This window comes from Balaenoptera musculus, chromosome 9 (genome assembly GCF_009873245.2).
Source record: "Balaenoptera musculus isolate JJ_BM4_2016_0621 chromosome 9, mBalMus1.pri.v3, whole genome shotgun sequence".
Lineage (NCBI taxonomy): Eukaryota > Metazoa > Chordata > Mammalia > Artiodactyla > Balaenopteridae > Balaenoptera > Balaenoptera musculus.
In genome coordinates this window covers 57384046-57406111 of record NC_045793.1, presented here as the reverse complement: position 1 = coordinate 57406111, position 22066 = coordinate 57384046, and the positions used below count along the sequence as shown (strand labels likewise).

Sequence of the window (22066 nt, the reverse complement as noted above, 5' to 3'; positions counted from 1 at the left end):
AATAAAATAAAACTTACAGGGTTCCCATACCATGACCAACCCTGAATAGTGTCATTCTGTCCTTTCTGCCAATCAGGCAAAAATGATACCCTCTTATTGTGATGGCTTTCTTCCTTTCTTCCTTCCTTTCTTTCCTTCTTCTCTCCTTTCTTTCTTTTCTTCCTTTCTTTTTATGAGATTGAGTATCTTTGATAGTTTTTGCTTCTTTTGGATTGTCTTTTCATATTTTTTATCCATTTTTCTGTTGTATTGTTTTATTGATGTAATTTGTTTTAGATGTTTTCTCCCAGGTTGCCATTTATCCTTTACTGTATTTACAGTGTTTGCTGAAGAAAATTTCTGGGTTTTTTGGTTTGTTTTTTGTTTTTGTTTTTTTAAATAAATTTATTTACTTATTTATTTTTGGCTGCATTGGGTCTTCGTTGCTGCCCGCAGGCTTTCTCTAGTTGTGGTGAGCGGGGGCTACTCTTTGTTTCGGTGCACGGGCTTCTCATTGTGGTGGCTTCTCTTGTTGCGGAGCTCGGGCTCTAGGCACGCGGGCTTCACTAGCTGTGGCTCGTGGGCTCTAGAGCGCAGGCTCAGTAGTTGTGGTGCACCAGCTTAGTTGCTCCACGGCATGTGGGATCTTCCCAGACCAGGGCTCAAACCCGTGTCCCCTGCATTGGCAGGTGGATTCTTAACCACTGCGCCACCAGGGAAGTCCAGGATTTCAGTTTTAAATAGCTGGATCTATAAATCTTTTCATCTCAAGCTTCTAGATTTCCCATGATGCTGAGAAAGGCCTCCACATCCCAAGGTCCTCTTACATTTTCTTCTAATACATTTTTCTAGCTCTCCTTACATTTAGGTCTTGCATCTATACAGTTTCTTCTTATACATGGTGTAAAGCAGAGATCAAACTTACTTTCTTCCAAATGGGTGGCCAGTTGTCTTGCTTTCACATATTCTAGTGCATTTTCTCTCTAAGATGAAAGAGAGACCACCTATAAGCATATCATAAATATCTTGTAAATGTCACCTTGTAAATAAGTATCTCATTATCTTGCTGGACTTTATTCTTTTTTTAATCTGTTAGCACCTACTATTTTATTCGCTGTATCTTAGAGTATATTTTGGTGACAGAGGACAAATCCCCCTCATCCTTATTTCTCAAACTATTTTTGGCTCTTCTTAAGTGTTACTCTGCCAGAGTTACCTGATTGTCAAAGTTAACTTACTCCCCCAAATCACTGGATTGTCTTAAATTTTTGTGTTAATACAGGAATAATGATTATCTTTATGATATGGCTTTTTCCCATCTTAGTCATGGTCTGTCTCACCATTTATTTAGCTTTTATTTTATGTTCTTCAATAATAGTATATCATTTTATTTATATAGATCTTGCTGTTTTTAAATTCCTCAGTGTTTCACATTTTTTTTGTTACTATATGAATGGGATCCTTTTCCCATTATATTTTGTAACTGATTTACTAGCATTTGTGTATTTACTTTGTATCTTATGTCTACCATCATCTAAATTTTTATTATCTGAATATTTTTTTGTAATAAATTTTATTTTCCAAAACATAAGGCCAATGTGTATAAGGCAGAAACCCTTAGAAGTACAAGGAGATTCTGGGGGAAGGAAAACACAAACTCAATTCTCTTTCAAAGTTTGACAAATAAAGTATAGAAGAATATAAGTAAGGATCTGTATGAGACAAACTCTGATTAATAAAGAACTTTACTCTTAAAAGAGAGTATTCTCCTTACACCCTACAGAACAAAAGCCAGTTATGTGCATAGTCATAAAGAAAAGAAATTCTAGGGACTTCCCTGTTGGTCCAGTGGTAGAGAATCCACCTTGCAATGCAGGGGACGCTGGGTTCGATCCGTGGTCAGGGAACTAAGATCCCACGTGCTGCTGGGCAACTAAGCCCGAGTGCCACAACTACTGAGGTCGCATGCCTCAACTAGAGAGGCTGCGTGCTGCAAACTACAGAGCCCACTCGCCCTGGAGCCTGCACACCACAATTAGAGAAGAGAAAAACCACACGCCACAACTAGAGAGAAGCCCGTGCACCACAACGAAGAGCCCGCATGCCTCAATGAAGATCCTTCATGCCACAACTAAGACTCAACGCAGCCAAAAATAAAATAAATAATAAATAAATCTTTTTAAAAAAAGAAAAGCAATTCTACAGGTTACATTCTCTGGCTGTGATGCAATAAGACTAGAAATACAGCAACTAACAGTTAACCATAAATAATCTGATCATATGGAAATTTTAAAACTCTTTTCTAAATAATTCTTCAAATTAGTTTATTCTTGGATTAAAGAGAAAATTAAAGGTAAATTACATATTATTTAAAGCTGAACAAAAATGAGGACGGTTTATTTAATAATATATAACTAAATGTTCTATCATTAATCAAAACTAAAATAATAAATTACCCAAGTTTCAACTCAGAAATAAATTTTAAAAAACAAAGAAACTAAGAGGGGGGATTTAAAAAGATAAAAGTAGACGTCAACAAATTATTAAATAAAACAGTAATCCTCCCAAAATAGAAATAAATCTTGAAGTCAGTTTCTTTTAAATAAATAATATAGCTAAACTCCTGACAAACCTGATTGATATAAAGAGAAAAAAATTTTCTTTCTCAGAAAACCAAGAAAATAGATGAGATTAAAATAATTACAAGAAATACTATGTACAAATTTAAGCCAATACATTTTAAAATCTGATTAAAGAGTTTCATAGGGAAATTCCATATTATTACCAAAACTAACTCAAAAAGAAGTTGAAACCTGAACAGACTAACTACCAATAAGAAATTCACGAGATTGTTAAAGACATAATGCTAGGAAAGATCCAGATCCAGATGGTTTTATGAGTCCTTTCAAAGGACTGATTATTATGCCATTTAAAATATTCCAGAATATAGAAAAGGATGGAAAGTCTGCATATCCTTAATACCAAACATGAAAAATTACACACAAAAATACTATAGATCAGTCTCATTCATCAGTATAAGTTAATGTCCTAAAATAAATATTAACAAATAGAATCCAAAGGTCTAGTAAAAGAATAATAAACCATGATTAGGAATGATTTATTCCAAGAAGGGAAGGGTGGTACAATATTGGGAAATCTATTAATGTAATTAATATATCATTAATAGAATAAAAGAGTGATCAAATGGTCATTATTAATAGACATTTTAAAAAGCATTTGATAAAAATCTGTTACCCATTTTGAGTGGTCACTAAATTTTAAAAGGAACAGAAGGAAATTTCTTTAATATATCAATATTTTTCTTATTATTTTAGTTGTCTAAACACTTATTTGATGATCATAATAAGTATCACTGATTAAAGTACTGAAAATGAAGATAGTGCTACTCAAGTGTTTTAGAATGGGTAATCAATCAGAAATCACAGACTCTTTAGAACAGCTTAAAATCATGCTGTATTCAGATTAAACTTTTCATCTCATATGATGTTAGACTATATTTCGAACTGAAGTGAGAAGATCAATATGTGATCTCACAATATCTGTGTATGTCTGTAAACCACTGGACTGGAACTTCATGGACAGTTTGCCCCTGCACTTTGGTATACAGTGTATTAGAGAAATAGGGAAGTGTTCCTCCAGCTAGAAATATTAGTAAAGCAGAAATAAATTATGTAACTAAAAACTAGCGCCCAGAATTGGACACTCTTCTTAACAAAAGTAATGAGTATCTTCTTTTTGGGGGTTGACTGGTAATAGAATTTTGCCCACTTGTCTTCTAGGAATGATTGCCTTAAAATCATCAATTTTTTGTTTGTTAAAACACAATTGTTATGTGCGCAGTATTATGATGGGCATTTACAGACATAATGATGGATGAAATTGGGTCCGTGCCCTCTGGAAGGACCCATATTATGAACTATGTTACAAAGTATGATTTTTAGGTGGCAGTTGGTTCAGGGAGGTGATGATGTCAAAACTGAGCTTTAGGGGCTTCCCTGGTGGCGCAGTGGTTGGGAATCTGCCTGCCAATGCAGGGGACACGCCTTCGAGCCCTGGTCTGGGAGGATCCCACATGCCGCGGAGCGACTGGGCCCGTGGGCCACAACTGCTGGGCCTGCGCGTCTGGAGCCTGTGCTCCGCAACGGGAGAGGCCGCGATGGTGAGAGGCCCGCGCACCGCGATGAAGAGTGGCACCCGCTCGCCGCAACTGGAGAGGGCCCTCGCACAGAAACGAAGACCCAACACAGCCAAAAATAAATTTAAAAAAAAAAAAAAAAAACAAAAAACTGAGCTTTGCAGGATAAGCAGAATTTCAACCTGTGAAGGAGAAAGTAGAGCTTCCCAGACTAGAACAGTGTCAACAAAAGCATGGCGGCAGGAACTGGAGGATACGTTTGTATAATTGAGTGGTTCTCAAACCTAGCCAAGGGTTAGGGTTACCTAAAGAAGTTTAAACAAAAAAAAAAGAAGAAGAAGAAGAAAGAAAAAGAACTCCAGGGGCCCCACCCATGGAGATCTAATTCAGTTAGGGGCAAGATAAGGGCCCAGACACATGTGTTTTTCTAAAGCCCCATGGATGATTCTGATGTACAGTCAGAGTTGAGAGCCAGTGGTGTGGTCTCGTGTGGGAAGGATATGGAGGTACTTTATGGTCACTCACAATCCTGTGAGTTGACTGGGCTCAACTGGGCAGTTCTTCTGCTCCATGTGACATTGGAAGGGGCCACAGTCACCTGGGGGACCAGTCAGGCTGGAATGTCCAAGATGGCTCACTCACATGGCCTTTCAGCTGAGAGCTCAGCTGGGGCTGTCGATTGGAACATCTTTGTGGGCTTCTCATTGCATAGCAGCTGGGTTCCAAGAGGAAGCATCTCAAGAGCAAGCATTCAAAAAGGCCCAGGCAACCAGGCTTCCTATGACCTAGCTTTGGTAGTCTCAGATGTTACTTCCACCATATTCTGTTGGTCAAGCAAGTCACTAAGGCTAATTCAGATTCAATGGAAAGTGAACTAAACTCCAATCCTTAATGAGAGGAGTGTGCATATAAGGAAAGAAGGAAATTGATGGCAACCATTTTTTTTTTGAGAATTGCTACTGCAGTCTTTAGGCACTAAGTACTATAGCATCAAAGTACATAAACAGAATTTCAGGAAATTTAGACATCAGTGAAAGCACAATTAAGTAAAACAATAAATAATGATAAAAAGAATCTGAATAATATAAAATGCTTATGTAATAGATTTATGTATTGAATTCCTTTATATACCTTCATTTCAGACATCCATAGAATTTCTGCTCCCCACAAAAAAGAAGCACTTGAACCCCTATATACTCTTATAAATGTGCAGCCTTAATGATATGGTTGTGTTTGTTTTATCTATTATTATACAGTGCTCAGTATTAAATGGGGTTCTTCCCATTCTCTTCCTCTGGATGACTTTTTACACATGGTATAAACAATTGGGTTATACATTCTCTCTCAAGTTCTTCATGTTTTGTTTTCTGGAAAGAGTGACATTGAAGGGGGCTTTATTTTGATTCCCCACAGTCTCATGATAAGAGTAGTTTTGACTTGTTCGGGTGCTCTGTAGACTTCAAGGTCACCATCCAGCAGCCACTGGAATAATCTTCCAATTTCCCAAAATTGCTGACGTGGGAATTGAGCTGAAATCGTTGCCATCATCTGTTTTCTATGTATTGTTTTTTAAAGCCCCTTAAGAAAGAAATAATTGTTTTAAGGTAAGGGTTTGTTTAAGTCTTTGCTTTTGCTTTCTGAAACTCAGTTATTTTATCATACTAGTAAGACACCCAGAGTCTGAGGCGGGAACCCAGGTTGTGGGGATGATGTAATTTCCTGGCCTGTCAGTGATGAGTCCTGGTTACTTACTGCTTCTATCTGTGTCCCCCATGTGATTTTAGGAGTTCTTTCCGAGCTGAGTCTTGGCACTAAACCACCCGGGATGAGGAGTCAAGCAAACAGCCGTCTCCCTCAGTAACACTCCGCTCCGTTTGCCGTTTCAGGTCGTCACGCTGTGGTACAGAGCTCCAGAAGTCTTGCTTCAGTCCAGCTACGCCACCCCTGTGGACCTCTGGAGTGTTGGTTGCATATTTGCAGAAATGTTTCGTAGAAAGTAAGAAATACCTTTTGTTTCACTCTGTCTCCCTTGGAAAGAAACGGTTCGGGTCTTGGATGATTTAAGTGGTAGCCTAGCATCCCTCTTTCAAGTAGGAACATGGTATCCAGCTCCACCTGCCTGCGGCTCCCACTTCCAAGCATGTCCTGAAACTGCCTTCTCAGTGCTTACAATGTAGTTGCGTGTGGTTGTAGCTTCCGGCTCTTGGAAAGTCTGTTTGGAAAGGAACACTCCAGTGTTCGTACAATTTATTTTGTTTTTGTTGGCGATGAGAGGATGTGGCAAACATGAAGCACGTTATGGTTTTCTTGTGTGAGGAAACATCCTCAAGGTGGACTTTTCCACAAGAGGAGGACCAGGGCTGTTAAGTATGTGGAAATTTTGATGGTGGCTTGAAAAAACAGAATGTTTAGACTGAAAAGGCACAGGCAAGAAAGATGTCTGCGCCATTTCAGAATACTTTAAATGCTGTCATGCAGAGGAGAGGTTAGACATATTCAGGCACTATAGAGAGCAGAACCAAAGATATTAAAATTACAGAAATAAAGATTTTTGCTCAAAGGCAAAAAAAAAAAAATCTAATGATTAGAGTTATCTGAAGAGAGGATCAGGGTTCATGAAAATAGTGCTTTCTCAATGGGTGTCCAAGAAGAGACTGGACCACTACACACTGTAGATGTTTTCAGTGGCATTCCTAGAATGGGTGGGTGGGCTAGATGACCTCCAGGGCCCCTCTGAGTCTGAAAGTCTGTGGTTCATTTGTTTGATTTTCAGGTCATAAGAAATAGCCAAACAATATAATAAAGATCTGCCAGGAAAATAATCCAGACCTGGGTACTAAAGTCAGCCTGGTCAAAATTAAACAGAGAGCCTAATCATAATCTAATCTCTCTTTGTCTTCTATTTTTATTTCCATGGGAAAATGTGAGTTGGGAAGCTGAATATTTTCCCACTGGACATGTTATATTCAAAACGTAGCTACGTGCTAGCTCACAAGAAAAAGAGGTAGCCATTTCTTGCTTGTCTGTTTGTTTGTTTGTTTTAACCAAATGAAGTTTTGTTCATGTAATAAATTTGGGGAACTATCCTAGACCTCAGCAGATTCATCTGTAGCTCACAGAGGGGGATCATGGCAAGGTGATCAAAGTACACAGATGTTTAATGCAGGCCTATTGTGTGCCAATTACGGGACCAAACCTCTTCCTTGTGTTACCTTTTTATTCCTCACGATAAGAGATAACTGAGATGCAGTGGTAAATTTATTTGTCTAACATCAAACAGCTAAAAAGTATGAGGGGTATTACTCCAGAGGAAGTCTTGTGACTCTGGTGGTGTTTTTCTACCAAGGAGGGAAGAAAAAAAAAATATATTGAATTCAGCTGCAATGTTTGCCAAATAGGCTAAATAAGTGGTTTTGGAAGTGTGGTTCTTGGACCAGCAGTATCCAAAAAGGTGACCTTTTTGGAAGTGCAAATTCTTGGGCCTCACCCCAGACCGACTAGATCAGAAGCGCTTGGGCTGGGGCCCAGCAACCTTTGTTTTCACAAGCCCTCCAGGTGATCCTAATTCATCCTCCAGGGTAAGAACCACTGGGTTGGATGAGAGAATCAGCAGGAATGGTCAGTCGTTAAATGTGCAACTCCCAGACCTCTCTCTTGAAATTCTGATTCATTATTGGACTGAGGCCTGGTGTTCTTGTTTGTTTTGTTTTTTTTTAATTTTTAAAAATATTTTATTTACTTATTTATTTGGCTGCTTTGAGTCTTCGTTGCTGCACGCGGGTTCTCTCTAGTTGTGGCGAGCAGGGGCTACTCTTCGTTGTGGTGCACAGGCTTCTCATTACGGTGGCCTCTCTTGTTGTGGAGCACGGGCTCCAGGCACACAGGCTTCAGTAGTTGTGGCATGCGGGCTCAGTAGTTGTGGCTCGAGGGCTCTAGAGCACAGGCTCAGCAGTTGTGGCACACGGGCTTAATTGCTCCGCAACATGTGGGATCTTCCTGGACCAGGGCTCGAACCCGTGTCCCCTGCATTGGCAGGCGGATTCTTTAACCACTGCGCCGCCAGGTAAGTCCTGACATTCTTGTTTTTAAACGTGCATCATGTAATTCTTTTCATCAGACAAGTGTGGAAAATTTGGGGTTAAAGGCTTATTGTCAGAACCAGGAATAATTTACTGTCAGTATTGCAGTGTGGGAGTTGGGACAGTCATTTCAGTTCATCCCATGAATAACTTGGTGCAGCTGAGAGTTGATTAGAGAAGTATTTATTGGAATTACTTTGATGAGTCTAGGATTGTCCTCAAATGTAAAGATTGGGTCCTTCTTTTGTTATGGGGGAAGGATGATCAGTTATTTTTCAATAGTACAAAACTTGAATACCAGCCATAATTGATGATAAAAACAATCTTCTGGAAGATGTTAAAAGAAAGATGAAATTTAAGATATGTAGTGTTAAAGTGTTCTCTAGTAAGGGATGTGCTTTATTTTTAAGTATAGGTAGTCAGCACTTAGGGAACAATTGCAGCCCAAATTTTCATTTTATAGCATTAAAACATTCTCCCACTGAAGTGGTAGTATAGTTGGTAATCTGGTTCCCAGTCTAGCTTGCAGAGAATCCTGTATAACCTGGAACATATACAGAACATTATTTATCAAAACCTATTTTCTACTTACAACATTTTTTTTCTAGGGGAAAGTCCATTCTATGTTCCAATCCAGGATGACAGGAATACCCATCTCTTCAGCCCAGCATTGGGTCTCAGAAGGGAGACTCAGTATTGGAGGCTCAGAGAGAGACTCCTTTGACAGCAGCAACAGTCTGCTTCACTTTTCTGGGAAAGTGAGATGTTGGGTAGAGACCCATTGGCTCTTCAAGTGTGCACAAAAGAAAGTACCCCTCTCTTGGAGCCTTGCACGGAGATAGTAAATTGAGAAATAATTGCCGGGAGCGGGAAGCAATATCAGAATCCAGGCGCGTGTGCCTTTAAGGCTGAAGGACAATGGATCCATCTGGGCCTGCCACCCTTCCTGGGGCGGGTGCTCTGTCTCTTAGGTAGTTCCTGCCGGTTTGGATGTGACCTTGAAAACAACCATGGGATCTGACCCTTGTTCCTGCTCAGTTCACGTTTGGTATTTCCTATGATAACACCCAGATATCTGAATGTGAAGCCTTCTCACTTATGCCAGCTGAGTTCTGGGGTCCAGCCACCGGCTTCACCTGCTTCCAGCTTAACTCCTGATTCAGTGCTGACCCACCTGTTGCAGTGTCCGGCTGAGAACTCACAAGCCGTGGATTCTGGAAGCAGACTCCCTCATTGCCTTAGGCTGACCCTAAATCAGGGAGTCCTGGTATGTGTCCACTCAGGGTTCCTCCTTGTTGCTATGGCAGTAGTTCCCAAACTGTGTCATCTTTTTTAACACCGTCATGGTTTTTGCCATATTCATGATAACTATACTTACTTAATTTCTTTACTATCTTAAATTAATTAACTTTTTATTTAGCCTCATCTTAAGCAAAAATATATAAAATCACAGAATTGATGAACCAGTTATTTGTCTAACATACACTAACATTCACATATAACCATTAAAATTAAACAATTCAGTCCATGTTCAGCCCCTGAAATCATCTCCCATATCACCCAGGTGTGTGTCACATGTTGGAAACAGATGTTTCATTCATTCTGCAAATAACTTTACTGAGTGGCTACTATACGCAAGGCCCTTTTCTAGAAGGATAACCTACACCTTAGTGCAGAAGAGAGGCACTGCATTTGCAATTAGTCAATTAACCAGAGCTGGGGTAAATGCTGTGAAGTGTAGGTTTCTATGAATGGGTATAATGAGAAGCTTGTCTCCACAGAGGAAAGAGATTTCTCAATGGAAGACTAGAAGTCAGGATTAACCTTCTTCAGAGGTCGTATCCTAGTTGTTTATATAAGAACATTGAGGAATAACCATTTATGCATCAGCAAGGCTCACCGTCCTCCCTAACCTAGGGAGAAAAAAAGAAGCAAAGGGAGTTAACAGTTGTGTCATGTGACAGACCCAGGGCCGGGCCCTTCACATCTATTATCTCACTAAACCCACATTCTGAGGACTGTTTTCCTGTTTCTAGGTGATGAACCAAAGCCTTCCACAAGGAGTATAAATAACTTGTCCATAGGCATACAGCTCTTAAATGGCAGAGCCAAATTTGAACCTAAGTCTATCTGACTCTCTAACCTTTGATTTTCCCACTCTGCCATGTTTCTACCCTGGCTGTGGTTTTATTAGGTACCATATTTTTTCTAGAATGTTTCATGCATTATTACAACGTAGCAGCAACAATATTTTAGGGAGGTCAAGAAGCAAACCACACATCTAATAGTTTTGATTTCTAGCCTTTCCTATAGTGGAAAGGCTGCCCAATTTCTGTGATATTGTAAAGAACTGCATGCCTTTTATTCTAAAATGTGATACCTAGGAAATATGAACTCAGGAAAAAGAATCTTAGGGCAGATGGTTGACAAAGAGCCAGAGAGTTTAAATACCATCTGTCATTATTATCTGGGTTTAATAATTGCCACACTGACCTTCAATAGCGTTCTACGAAAGTAGATAAGAGTTGGATCTTTTATCTTCCTCCTTTAACTCTTCGTCAATGGGTGATCCATCTTTACTCCACATTGACTTATATATATATTTTTTGTTTGTTTGTTTTATATATATAAATTTATTTATTTTATTTTTGGCTGCGTTGGGTCTTCGTTGCTGCGTGCGGGCTTTCTCTGGTTGTGGCGAGCGGGGGTTACTCTTTGTTTCAGTGCGCAGGCTTCTCATCGCGGTGGCTTCTGTTGTTGCAGAGCACGGGCTCTAGGTGCGCGGGCTTCAGTAGTTGTGGCACGCAGGCTCAGTAGTTGTGGCTCGCAGGCTCTAGAGCGCAGGCTCAGTAGTTGTGGTGCACGGGCTTATTTGCTCCGCGGCATGTGGGATCTTCCCAGACCAGGGCTCGAACCTGTGTCCCCTGCATTGGCAGGCGGATTCTTAACCACTGCACCACCAGGAAAGCCCTTGAGTTATATTTTAATACTAAAAAACATTGCTATGAATTTGGTCAGTAGACAACTACCCAGCTTGAAGATTAGGATGAGATGGAGGGAGGGATGGACAGATGGATGATACTGACTGCTTTTTAACTTCATGGCAAAATAGACTCACAAACGTTAACTCTCCAGGTATCTGTCCGTTGCCTTGTAGTCCTGGTCAGAACTATTGTCTGTGTGGTTTGAAAGTTATGGGGTTTTCCAAGTGACGGCGAAGTCATAAAAAGAAAACGCACATTTAAAAAATAAAACATGTTACTAATTCTTTGAATATGGAGATTATGGTAAACAGATAGTAATTCTTAGAAGTTCTGAGTTGCCAGCTCTACTGATCCCTAGCTAAGAAATGCCAAATGCCACCAAGAAGAACATACAGTCACTGTTCGAAGGAAACAAACAAGGCTTCATGGTTATACTCCCCCTTGGATGGTGGCCTCTCTAGGCTTGCCGTCATTGGTTTCTATGAATTAAACCCCCAGTAGCTGAGAAACTGACAGGGAAACTGTCTTTTGTGGCTGAGTGGTCTGTGAGCAAATATCTTTAAAATGTCACTGAGTGCCTTGCCAACTGCCCTACTGGTTACTGTGTTGGTGTTCCCCATATCTGAGCGCTTTCCTTAGTGACATCAGGGAAATGAGGCGCTTGACCAGATGCCCTGAACACCAAGACACCAACAGGCAAGCCCTAGTCTGTGAGAGGAAACCCATCACCTTAGGTTAGATCAGAACACGCGTGTGGAAACCAGGGCACTCACTGGACCTTCAGGTTTCTTGTCTTTTCTTGGATGTTTTCTTGGACCTCTTTTTTTCTTTAGAGAACCAACCAAATGGGAAGAACTCCAAAGAAACATTTTCTTGAGTGAGGAAATACCCAAGATGGGACCGAGGAAAAGATCTTGTTGAATAATGCACACAGGGTAGTTCTAAGTAAGAACAAATGAGTACTACCTTTTAATGTAATTAATGCTGATTTTTTTCTTATTCTTGATGTGTATCTTACTTTATCATGAATTTATTTGTTTTCATGGAGTATACTGAGAAGCCACCATCAGACCAGGTCTTTCCCTGTCGGGGCAGCTCTGCAGCCTTCCAGCTTCGCAACCCTTTGCCACTCCGATCTGGCACCCAGAGTCTGCCTGCCAGCCTGTTTTCCTGTTTCCTGACTATTTGTGGACTTCCGATAAATTAATCTTTCTATTGTCACCCTTTTCCAAAAACTTGCCTTAAGGTTTTCCTCCTTAGAACCCTTGCGCTTCTTTTATTCTGGGTGCCCACCTGCCCTCTCTCATCTTCCAGAGCTAAACCTAGAAGCTGTCTCTTCAGGGAACAGACCTGCCCCCGCTCCGCCCCCCACCCCGGCTCCCCCCCATATTCTGTGTGCACCTGTCCGGCAGTGCTTTTCTCAGCCACATTCCGTCTGCGCGCACACGTTGTCCACACAGCTGCAGTCATTATGGGATGCAGAGCACGTTCTTTCTGAGGAGCCAGATACCTGAGTCCATTCCAGCCCTGCCTCTGCCAGCTCTGTGACTGAAGGCAAGCCCTCGACCTCTGGAGCTTAGTGTCTTTATCTGTAAAATGGAGAGGCCGGGATAAGACACCACATCCATGGCATTCAGACTGCTTCATAGAGACCTCATATTCCTGCCTCTATACAGTCCAGGAGTGCCCAGCCCTTCTTGTTCCCACACTCAGCTTTGTTCAGAGCAACTTGATTTCATCTTTTTCGTATACTGGGCTTCTGAGATTTAAAAGGGTTTTAAAACATGGAAGTAGATAATGTCCAAGTTTCACTCCAACTCTAATATTCTTTGCTTTGGGGTAGAACTGTGGCTTGGTCATTTCTGGAACTCTTATCATGTCAAGCACAGCTAACCCTTGCTGACAGAGGTTATTACACATCCTTGTCATGGTCCTTTGTCATGAGCATTTGACATACATTATTCAGTTTAATCCTCCCAAGTGACTTGCCCCAGGATCCCACATACAGCAGAGCTGTATGACCTATGACAGGAACAGTGAACTGTAATGAGCTACCCTAGGGAGCTAGGCGGGCATGAAGTTATACAGGGTTGCAGTGTAACAGTTGGCGGGGGGCGGGGTGTGCATGTGTGTACGTGCCTCCCTCTCTACCCTACTGTTCCTTTCTTTACACATTTAAATATATAGATATTCCATGTGGAATGTCTATGAAAGTCTAAACCAGATCTGTCCAATAGAAAACAGAATGCGAACCATGTCACTTTAAATTCTCTAGCAGTCATTAAAAGAGGCAAAAAGAAACAAGTAAAATTAATTTTAATAGCATATTTTAACACAGTATATCCAAAATACTATTATTACAACATGGAATAAATATAAAAATATGAAATATTGAAAAAAGTATTCTTTTTCAATACTAAATTGTTAAACTCCAGTGTGTATTTTATGCTGACAGCACATCTCAATTCGGACTAGTTGCATTTCAAGTGCTCAGTAGGCACATGTACTATATTGGACACCACAGCTCTAAACCATCAAATGAAAAGATAAATTAAAGAAGAAACAGACAACTCGCCGTTTTTTGGGAAGGGGAGAGAGAATGAGTCACTGCCCTTCTACCCTAGGCTCATTGATTTCTCAGTCTTCTATCTCCTACATTGTTCTCAGTCTTCTATCTCCTACGTTGTCATCTTTTCTAGTTTGGGTGGAGGCTATAGAAGTTGGGGTCCTCGATGTAAAACCAATAGAGCTGATGTTGATGCAGCTGCCTGGCCTTTGTCCCCGAATCAGTGACGCTTGGGTGCCAACCTGCAAATACAGTGTTTATCAGCACTGGCAGATCTTCCCCAACATGTCCTCTTTCAAAATGCTTGCACCTGGAACCTCAGTCTCCACGATCTCTCACTCCACAAGCCACTTTCAGAAACAGGAATTGTTACGGGAAGGAGCAACTTAGGAGATGTAGATGCCAGGTAGCTTTATTTTTAAAAAAAAATTTTTTTTTTTTAACCACAAAGTACGCTGGTAGCAAAAATGCCAAATGGCACAGAAATATAAGAAGTGAAATTGTCTTTCCTACACTCCCATCCAAAATCCACTTCCCAAAGATAACCCCCTGGATATATTTCCAGATCTCCTTTATTGCAAATTCAAAAGTGTGTGTTTACAAATACCTATATACATACACACAGGCACACATCTGTCAGTTTCTCTCACAGAAATGGGCTTATACTATACACCATACTCTTCTGTACGTTGCCTTATTCACTTTATTTTATCATGATAGGGCTTCCCTGGTGGCGCAGTGGTTGGGAGTCTGCCTGCTAATGCAGGGGACACGGGTTCGAGCCCTGGTCTGGGAAGATCCCACATGCCACGGAGCAGCTGGGCCCGTGAGCCACAACTACTGAGCCTGCGCGTCTGGAGCCTGTGCCCCGCAACGGGAGGGGCCGCGATAGTGAAAGGCCCGCGCACCGCGATGAAGAGCGGTCCTCGCACCGCGATGAAGAGTGGCCCCCACTTGCCTCAACTAGAGAAAGCCCTCGCATGAACCGAAGACCCAACACAGCCAAAAATAAAATAAAATAAATATTTTATCATGATATATTATTTCAGTTCATAGAGATCAAACTCATTCTGAAACTGCATAATTGTCAGCTCATTTATTTCATAGTTTAATTTCCCATTGATGGACATTTAGGGGTTGGTTGGTGGGTTGTTTTTGGTCTTATTACAAACAATATTGCAGTAATATCCTTGTGCTTATTTTGTGGAACATTTGTCCAAGTATTTCTGTATGGTAAATTCCAGAAGTGAAATTATAGGGTCAGATAACATGCCTATTTAAAATTCTGCTAGCTAAACCAAATTGCCCTCCAGCAAGCTTCAAGTAAACTCTGTTTTTACCTTAAGGTGGGAAATAGGATTGAGATTCTCAAAGATTAAGAAATATTGTCAAAAATAAAACAAGACAAGGCCTCTTACGTAAGCCTTGGCTTCCTCCTACCTCTGTTACCCCTTTTTAAAAATATTATCCAGAGGAAAACCTAAGTGACCATGGTAATTATAAAAGCTGCTGTTAAGTTGGTTTGAAACATAAGAGACCTTTTTCAACTGTAAAATTAACTGTGGGTTTCCTTTTTATCGGTTGTGTACGATAGGGAAGGAATCAACCTCATTTTGTCAGTTAAAAAAAAAATTATCTAAAGATAAAGTCCCAAGCAGTTTTTCAGGCTAGTTTTTTCCAGTGCACAGACAGCACGTGGAGAGTAATGTATATTGAGTTTTGCTCTCCCTTCCAGGCAGGATGTAGAGCATGGGTCCTCTCTTCCTTAGTCATCTTAGTCACCAGACCTATTCATCTTTACTTCAGATTTTGCCGTCTGGGTCTACTCATTGGAATAACTCTGGAAACCCTTGCATCAGCCCGGGCAAGGCTGGGTAGGCATCAGCCTATTCTTGAAATAGGAAAAGAATCAGACTAACAGTCTCAGTTCTGCCTTAGTCAGAAAGTCTTAGGTCTTGCGGGTCACATCTTTCAGCCATTGATTTGGATAAAAAATATTTGATTTGAGTCAAGAAGCCACCCGTTTTTTAATCATAAAACACTGGCAGAGAAAGTAGCTATTTTATACGTCGAAAGACAGTTCTTAGCAGTCTGGTCTTTACTCAGTCAAAGGCAAACTTCTCCTCATTGTCCCTGGCTCTCATAAACATGAGTTGCTTCCCAGCCCTACAAAATAAAAAGTACCAGGCCTGCACAAAATTATTTTAGCTGGCGCTTGGACCTCTGATCTGAGTTGAGTCCAGCCTTAGTGATGCCTTCAAAGCATGATGTAACATTACATTTGTTGCTTTATAATGAGCATGCAAATTTACTGGACAAGACAATAGATACAGTGAATAGTACAAGGTATTTCAGATAAATGTAAATTTTATGAGATTTCATTGTATGCCTAAATAATTTCCCACAGAATGGTACTAAGGTGCTAAGTTACAGTAAGTGGTACGGTGTGACAAAAGATTCTACTTGGTCTTGTCCTGTAGTGATAGGTTGTAGTGACAATCTGTTGGCAGCCCCATGTGGCCACTGCTATGGGGTCTGTGTCTGTCTGATACCCATGCTGCCTTGTTTTGCCCTGCATTTCTGCCTCCCATCTGGCCTTGCTATGGTGGCTGGAGGAGTTAATGTCTGATAAGACCCAATACTTGGCTTAACTGAGAAGCATTGGGCATTTTCTCATAAAAATAAAAGATATTACCTAGTTCTCTTTTTTAAAATGTTTATAAATGTTTTTTTTGGCTGCGTTGGGTCTTCGTCGCTGTGCACGGGCTTTCTCCAGTTGCGGCGAGCAGGGGCTACTCTTCATTGCGGTGCGCGGGCTTCTCATTGCAGTGGCTCCTCTTGTTGCGGAGCATGGCCTCTAGGCACTCGGGCTTCAGTAGTTGTGGCTCGCAGGCTCTAGAGCACAGGCTCACTAGCTGTGGTACACGGGCTTAGTTGCTCTGCGGCATGTGGGATCTTCCCGGACCAGGGCTCGAACCCGTGTTGCCTGCATTGGCAGGCGGATGCTTAACCACTGCGCCACCAGGGAAGCATAGTTTTCTTTCTTTTTCTCCTTTAATCTTCTTTTCTCCTCTACCCCTCCTCCATATTTCTCTCCTCCTCTTCTGTCCCTCCTCCCTTTCTCCCCTCCACTCTCCCCTCCCTCTGTCATTCTTTCCCCTCTTTCTCCCAGTTTAACTATGGAAAATACAGAGCATTCAACATGGCCTCCCATATATACCTTCTCTGATAATATGTGGTAGTATTGAGTTTCTGATTAACTGCTCCAGTTTTGCTAGATAAATTAAATTTGCAGGGATCCAAATTTACTCAGAGATAGGCTGAAGAGCTGTTGGCTACTTAGGAGTGTGTGTGTGTGCGTGTGTGTGTGTGTATATGTGTACACACACTTTTATAAAACCAATAATCTGAGAAATGTACTTCTGAATCTTCTTGTTTTCTTATAAACATTTTACAGAGTCTTAATATGAGAAAAAAAGCGTTCCAGAGATAGATACAGACATGTGGGCTGTATTTACTCACAAACTGAAACATTGCAAGGGACAATTCAAAGGTTTCTGGTGAAAATTAGATTTTACTACGAGCTGAATTGGATGCTACCAGCTCTTCTCTTATCACTGGCACAATTAGACTTTGCTGGACACTCTCCAGATCTGGGAGAAGATCCAAAACTTTGGAAGTTAGGCATCAGGAGCCTGCCAAATGTGTTTGTGCTATAATGTCCCACTATTTAATTGGAAATAATTTTACATACTAATATTTCAATATTAAGAAGTAACTTGGAAGCCAAATGCTATGTCCGTTTTGTCGGTCAGAGAGTCATATTGAATTCTCCAGATATCAGCATACAACAGAGTTAATTTCAAAGGCACTCAGTTAAATGGGATACAGCCCCAATTAAAAGTGGTACTGAACTGAAATACATAGACATTTCTCATTTTTATCTAAACTGATACCTTTTTTATACATTGCATATGAACAGTTTCTTGTTGTGTTGCATCTGGGAGCCCTCAATCAGAGCTCGTTAAAAATATTAGGAAAATATTAAAAATATGAAAAATATTAATTTAAACTAAATTAAAATTTTAGTTTAAAATGATACCTATTGCCCCTCTCTGTTTCTTACTAAAAAGACAAAAACATCCGACACTCAAAATTAAGACTGGCAATGAAATAATTAGCAAAGTTATTTGGAAGAATTTCCATTTAGCCAGAACTAGATTTAAAAACCCATTCGGTGACTCAGGTTATGTTATGTGTACCTGGAAATAGTTAGACCTTTCTTTTCCTCCCTCATTCCCTTTTTGAGAAACACAAGGTTGATTACAGTTCAAAAACTGGTCAGCTGTTCCCACCACTGATCCTGTTGAGATCTCCACAGTGGTATTGACTCCCCTCTGCCATCAGTATGATATCTCTTTCTCTCTTGGGTATGAGTACAAATACCAGAAAACCTTATGTGCAAAAAGGGATCAGGGGAGGTGAGGAGAACAAGATATTTAGTAGATGGAGACAGAGACATGAGAGCAGTATTAGATGAAACATGTGAGATATTAAAATTGATCTAAGAGCTACTCAGAGACCGTTAAATGTTTACAGAACGAGTCAAAGTAATGTCTACATTTTGTTGACTATACATTGTTTGTCTGGGTAGATTATCCCTCTTAGAAGAATGAGAAAAACTAAAAGAATAAAATTCTTGTGACTTTTGAAAAAATACTACCAAACAAGCAAGTACTGATAGATAAACAATAAGGACCTACTGTATAGCACGCGGAACTGTATTCAATATCTTATAATAACCTATAACAAAAAAGAATCTGAAAAAGAATATATATATACATATATATGTATAAATTACTGAATCACTTTGCTGTACACCTGAAACTAACACAACATTGTAAATCAACTGTACTTCAATAAAAAATAAATAAAAGAGAAACAAAAGGCAACAAGAACCGAACATTCTGAAATGTAAAAACAGTAAACTGAGATGGAAAGGGAGATACATAAGATGTGAAATTATAAGGAAATCAAGTACAGTGGCACAATTGAAATCTGAGAGGAGGGAGTAAAAAGTAGAATTAATACTATAAGAAATGGAATCCTTGATGTAAAGGACAGTATTGAGAAGTTCTCACAAAATGCTGACGAAAAGAACAAAAGGTTTTAAATGGTGAGAAAAGGACAAATATGAAGAATAGAGAATGGAATCTGGCATAAGAAATCAACGGTCTTAGTCTATGTTTTTGATTACTGCATTTCGTGAAATGCACTTCTAATCAAAACATTGACTAAGATATGATTTGAGTATGTGGATTAAAAGGTCTCACGATATTTTGGAGAAAATCATTGCAGAAGAGATAAGAGATACCAGTAGTTTGGGATGCTCAGGGCTGTGGGTACAGAGAACTCAATTTAGATAAGCTAAAGAGTAAGGAATTTGTTAGCTTACATAAACGATAATTCCAGAGGTAGGTGAGCTTCAGGGTTGGCTTAATCTAGAAGCTGCAGCTCCATTTCTTTGAGACTCTTTTCTGTGTGGTGGCATCTTTGAAGACTGTCTTCCCTCATGGCAAAGTGGTTATGGTAGTTCCAGGTTTTGCACCAGGACACTTGGGCAGTGAACACATTCTTTTGTACCAGGGTTCCAAACAGGTGTGCTGAAATTCATCCTCAGGACTGTTTATAACATATGCCTGCACTTAAGCCAGGGACTGAGACCAGAGAAGTGGAATTTGCTGATCAGATAGATGGTGGTCTGAAGAACATCAGGTTCTGTTACAAGGAGAAAGGGGAAGGTGGATACTGGGGAGGCGACCCATGGAATCCACTTGAGACCGACATAAAGCACATCCTGGGAAATGTTAGAATTGCATGGAGAAAGAAAAAAGCCTATGAAGACCAAATAAGTTTATTTGAAAGCTATACAAAACAGAGGGAAAATCAGGCTGGCCTCAGACTTCTCTTTTATTTAACTAGAAGCCAGAGGAGAACAGAGAAATATCTAGATTTGTGGGGGAAAGTCTATGACCCAAGAACTTTCGTCTCAAGTGACTTGTCCTAAATGTGTGAAGGCAACACAAAGGTTCCAATATGTAAGGATTCAGTTACTGTTTGTTTATTAAATACCACTTGGGCATACTTGAGTTGACTGAGAGGGATATCAGAATTAGCACATCAAGAGTGGGTGACCACATAGCACAGGGAGATCAGCTCTGTGCTTTGTGTCCACCTAGAGGGGTGGGATAGGGAGGGTGGGAGGGAGACGCAAGAGGGAGGAGATATGGGGATGTATGTATATGTATAGCTGATTCACTTTGTTATACAGCAGAAACTAACACACTATTGTAAAGTAATTATACTCCAATAAAGATGTTAAAAAAAAAAAAAAAGAATGGGTGACCACAGAATGTAAATTGGTATAGCCACTATGGAAAACAGTATGGTGGTTCCTCAAAAAACTAAAAATAGAGTTGCCGGGCTTCCCAGGTGGCGCAGTGGTTGAGAATCTGCCTGCCAGTGCAGGGGACACGGGTTCGAGCCCTGGTCTGGGAGGGTTCCACATGCCGCGGAGCGACTGGGCCCGTGAGCCACAACTACTGAGCCTGCGCGTCTGGAGCCTGTGCTCCGCAACAAGCAAGGCCGCGATAGTGAGAGGCCCGCGCACCGTGATGAAGAGTGGCCCCCACTTGCCGCAACTGGAGAAAGCCCTCGCACAGAAACGAAGACCCAACACAGCCATAAATAAATAAATAAATAAATTTTGTAAAAAAATAGAGTTGCCATATGATCTAGCGATCCCACTCCTGAGCATATACCCAAAGAAAACCATGATTTGAAAAGATACATGCACCCGTATGTTCACAGCAGCACTATTCACAATAGCCAAGACATGGAAACAACCTAAATGTCCATCGACAGATGAATGGATAAAAAAGATGTGGTGTATATATATACATTGGAATATTACTCAGCCATTGAAAAGAATGAAATAATGCCATTTGCAGCAACATGGATGGACCTAGAGATTATTATACTAATAAGCAAAGTAAGTCAGAAAGAGAAAGACAAATACCATATGATATCACTTATGTATGGAATCTAAACTATGACACAAATGAACAAATCTACAAAACAGAAACAGACTCACAGACATAGAGGACAGACTTGTGGGTACCCAGGGGGGATGGGGGAGGGAAAGATTGGGAGTTTGGAAGTAGTAGATGCAGACTATTATATACAGGATGGGTAAACAACAAGGTCCTACTGTATAATATAGCACAGGGAACTGTATTCAATATCCTGTGACAAACCGTAATGGAAAAGAATATGAAAAAGAATATGTATGTATAACTGAGTCACTTTGCTCTACAGCAGAAATTAACACAGCATTGTAAATCAACTGTATTTCAGTAAAATTAAAAAAAAAAAATAGAATGGGTGACCACAGTATGAATGGGCTGGTGAGATTCCCTGAGGGACTGCCTATAGGCACCCAGCTCTTCACAGAGTTCTGAGAATTGTGGCTTCAGCCGCCTTCACCTGTTTGTACTGGCCATACTAATGACCCCATAGGAATGTGGTCGGGCTAGTATATTTTTAACAACAGCATCTGGATGAAGCTTAAAAGCAGACAATTTCATTATAAATTAATAGTCCTTATTATGAGAATAGCCCTGTAATTGGACTTCAGAAATTCCCCCTGAAAAAGCTTCAGGCAGGGCGTACCATCAGATTTTAAAAGTCTAATTAAATGGGACTAAAATTATGTTTCATTTTAGCCCACCTATGACTACAAAGAAACGGTTTCTAAAGGCCTTTAAAAAATAGAGAGGAGTAGGTCAAAGGAAAAGACTAAAGATGAAAATAGAAAGGGAGATGAATCGGATAAGAAACAATTATAAAGACGGAAAATGGAGTAGCCAGGTTACAGTCCCCTTAGGAGGCACAGAGAGCAGAACTGACACTGAGGAGAATTGAGGAAATGATGCAAAAGGCAAATTTGGTTAAACTTTCAAGTGAGCGATATATTTCTTTTAATGTAATTTCTTACATTTTCCCATAACACTGAATTTTTCTATTTAAAGATGATCTATATTAATACAAAAAAAATGGAATTGATCAAAATGTTCAACATCAGTGGAATTGCTTAGTAAATAACCATGTATCAATACAATTTATGAAGGTGGTTGAAATGTGAAAGTGTGTGCTGTTGTTTTTCCTAGAAGTGAGAGTGTTAGCGCATATGTTATTCATGTCACTGTGTTGTTAATATTACGGCATCCATTACTCGTTGTTA

At 40.3% G+C, this 22066-nt stretch overlaps 1 protein-coding gene across 5 annotated transcripts in view; it reads left to right on the top strand.

Moving 5' to 3' along the window:
* CDK6 (cyclin dependent kinase 6) overlaps nt 1–22066 on the top strand; it is a 234894-nt gene that overhangs the window by 154397 nt on the left and 58431 nt on the right. For all 5 annotated transcript variants that reach the window (XM_036863082.1, XM_036863084.1, XM_036863083.1 and 2 more), the window contains exon 5: nt 6022–6131. In XM_036863082.1, coding sequence (XP_036718977.1) covers nt 6022–6131 — 110 coding nt within the window. The remainder of the gene's footprint in view (nt 1–6021; nt 6132–22066) is intronic.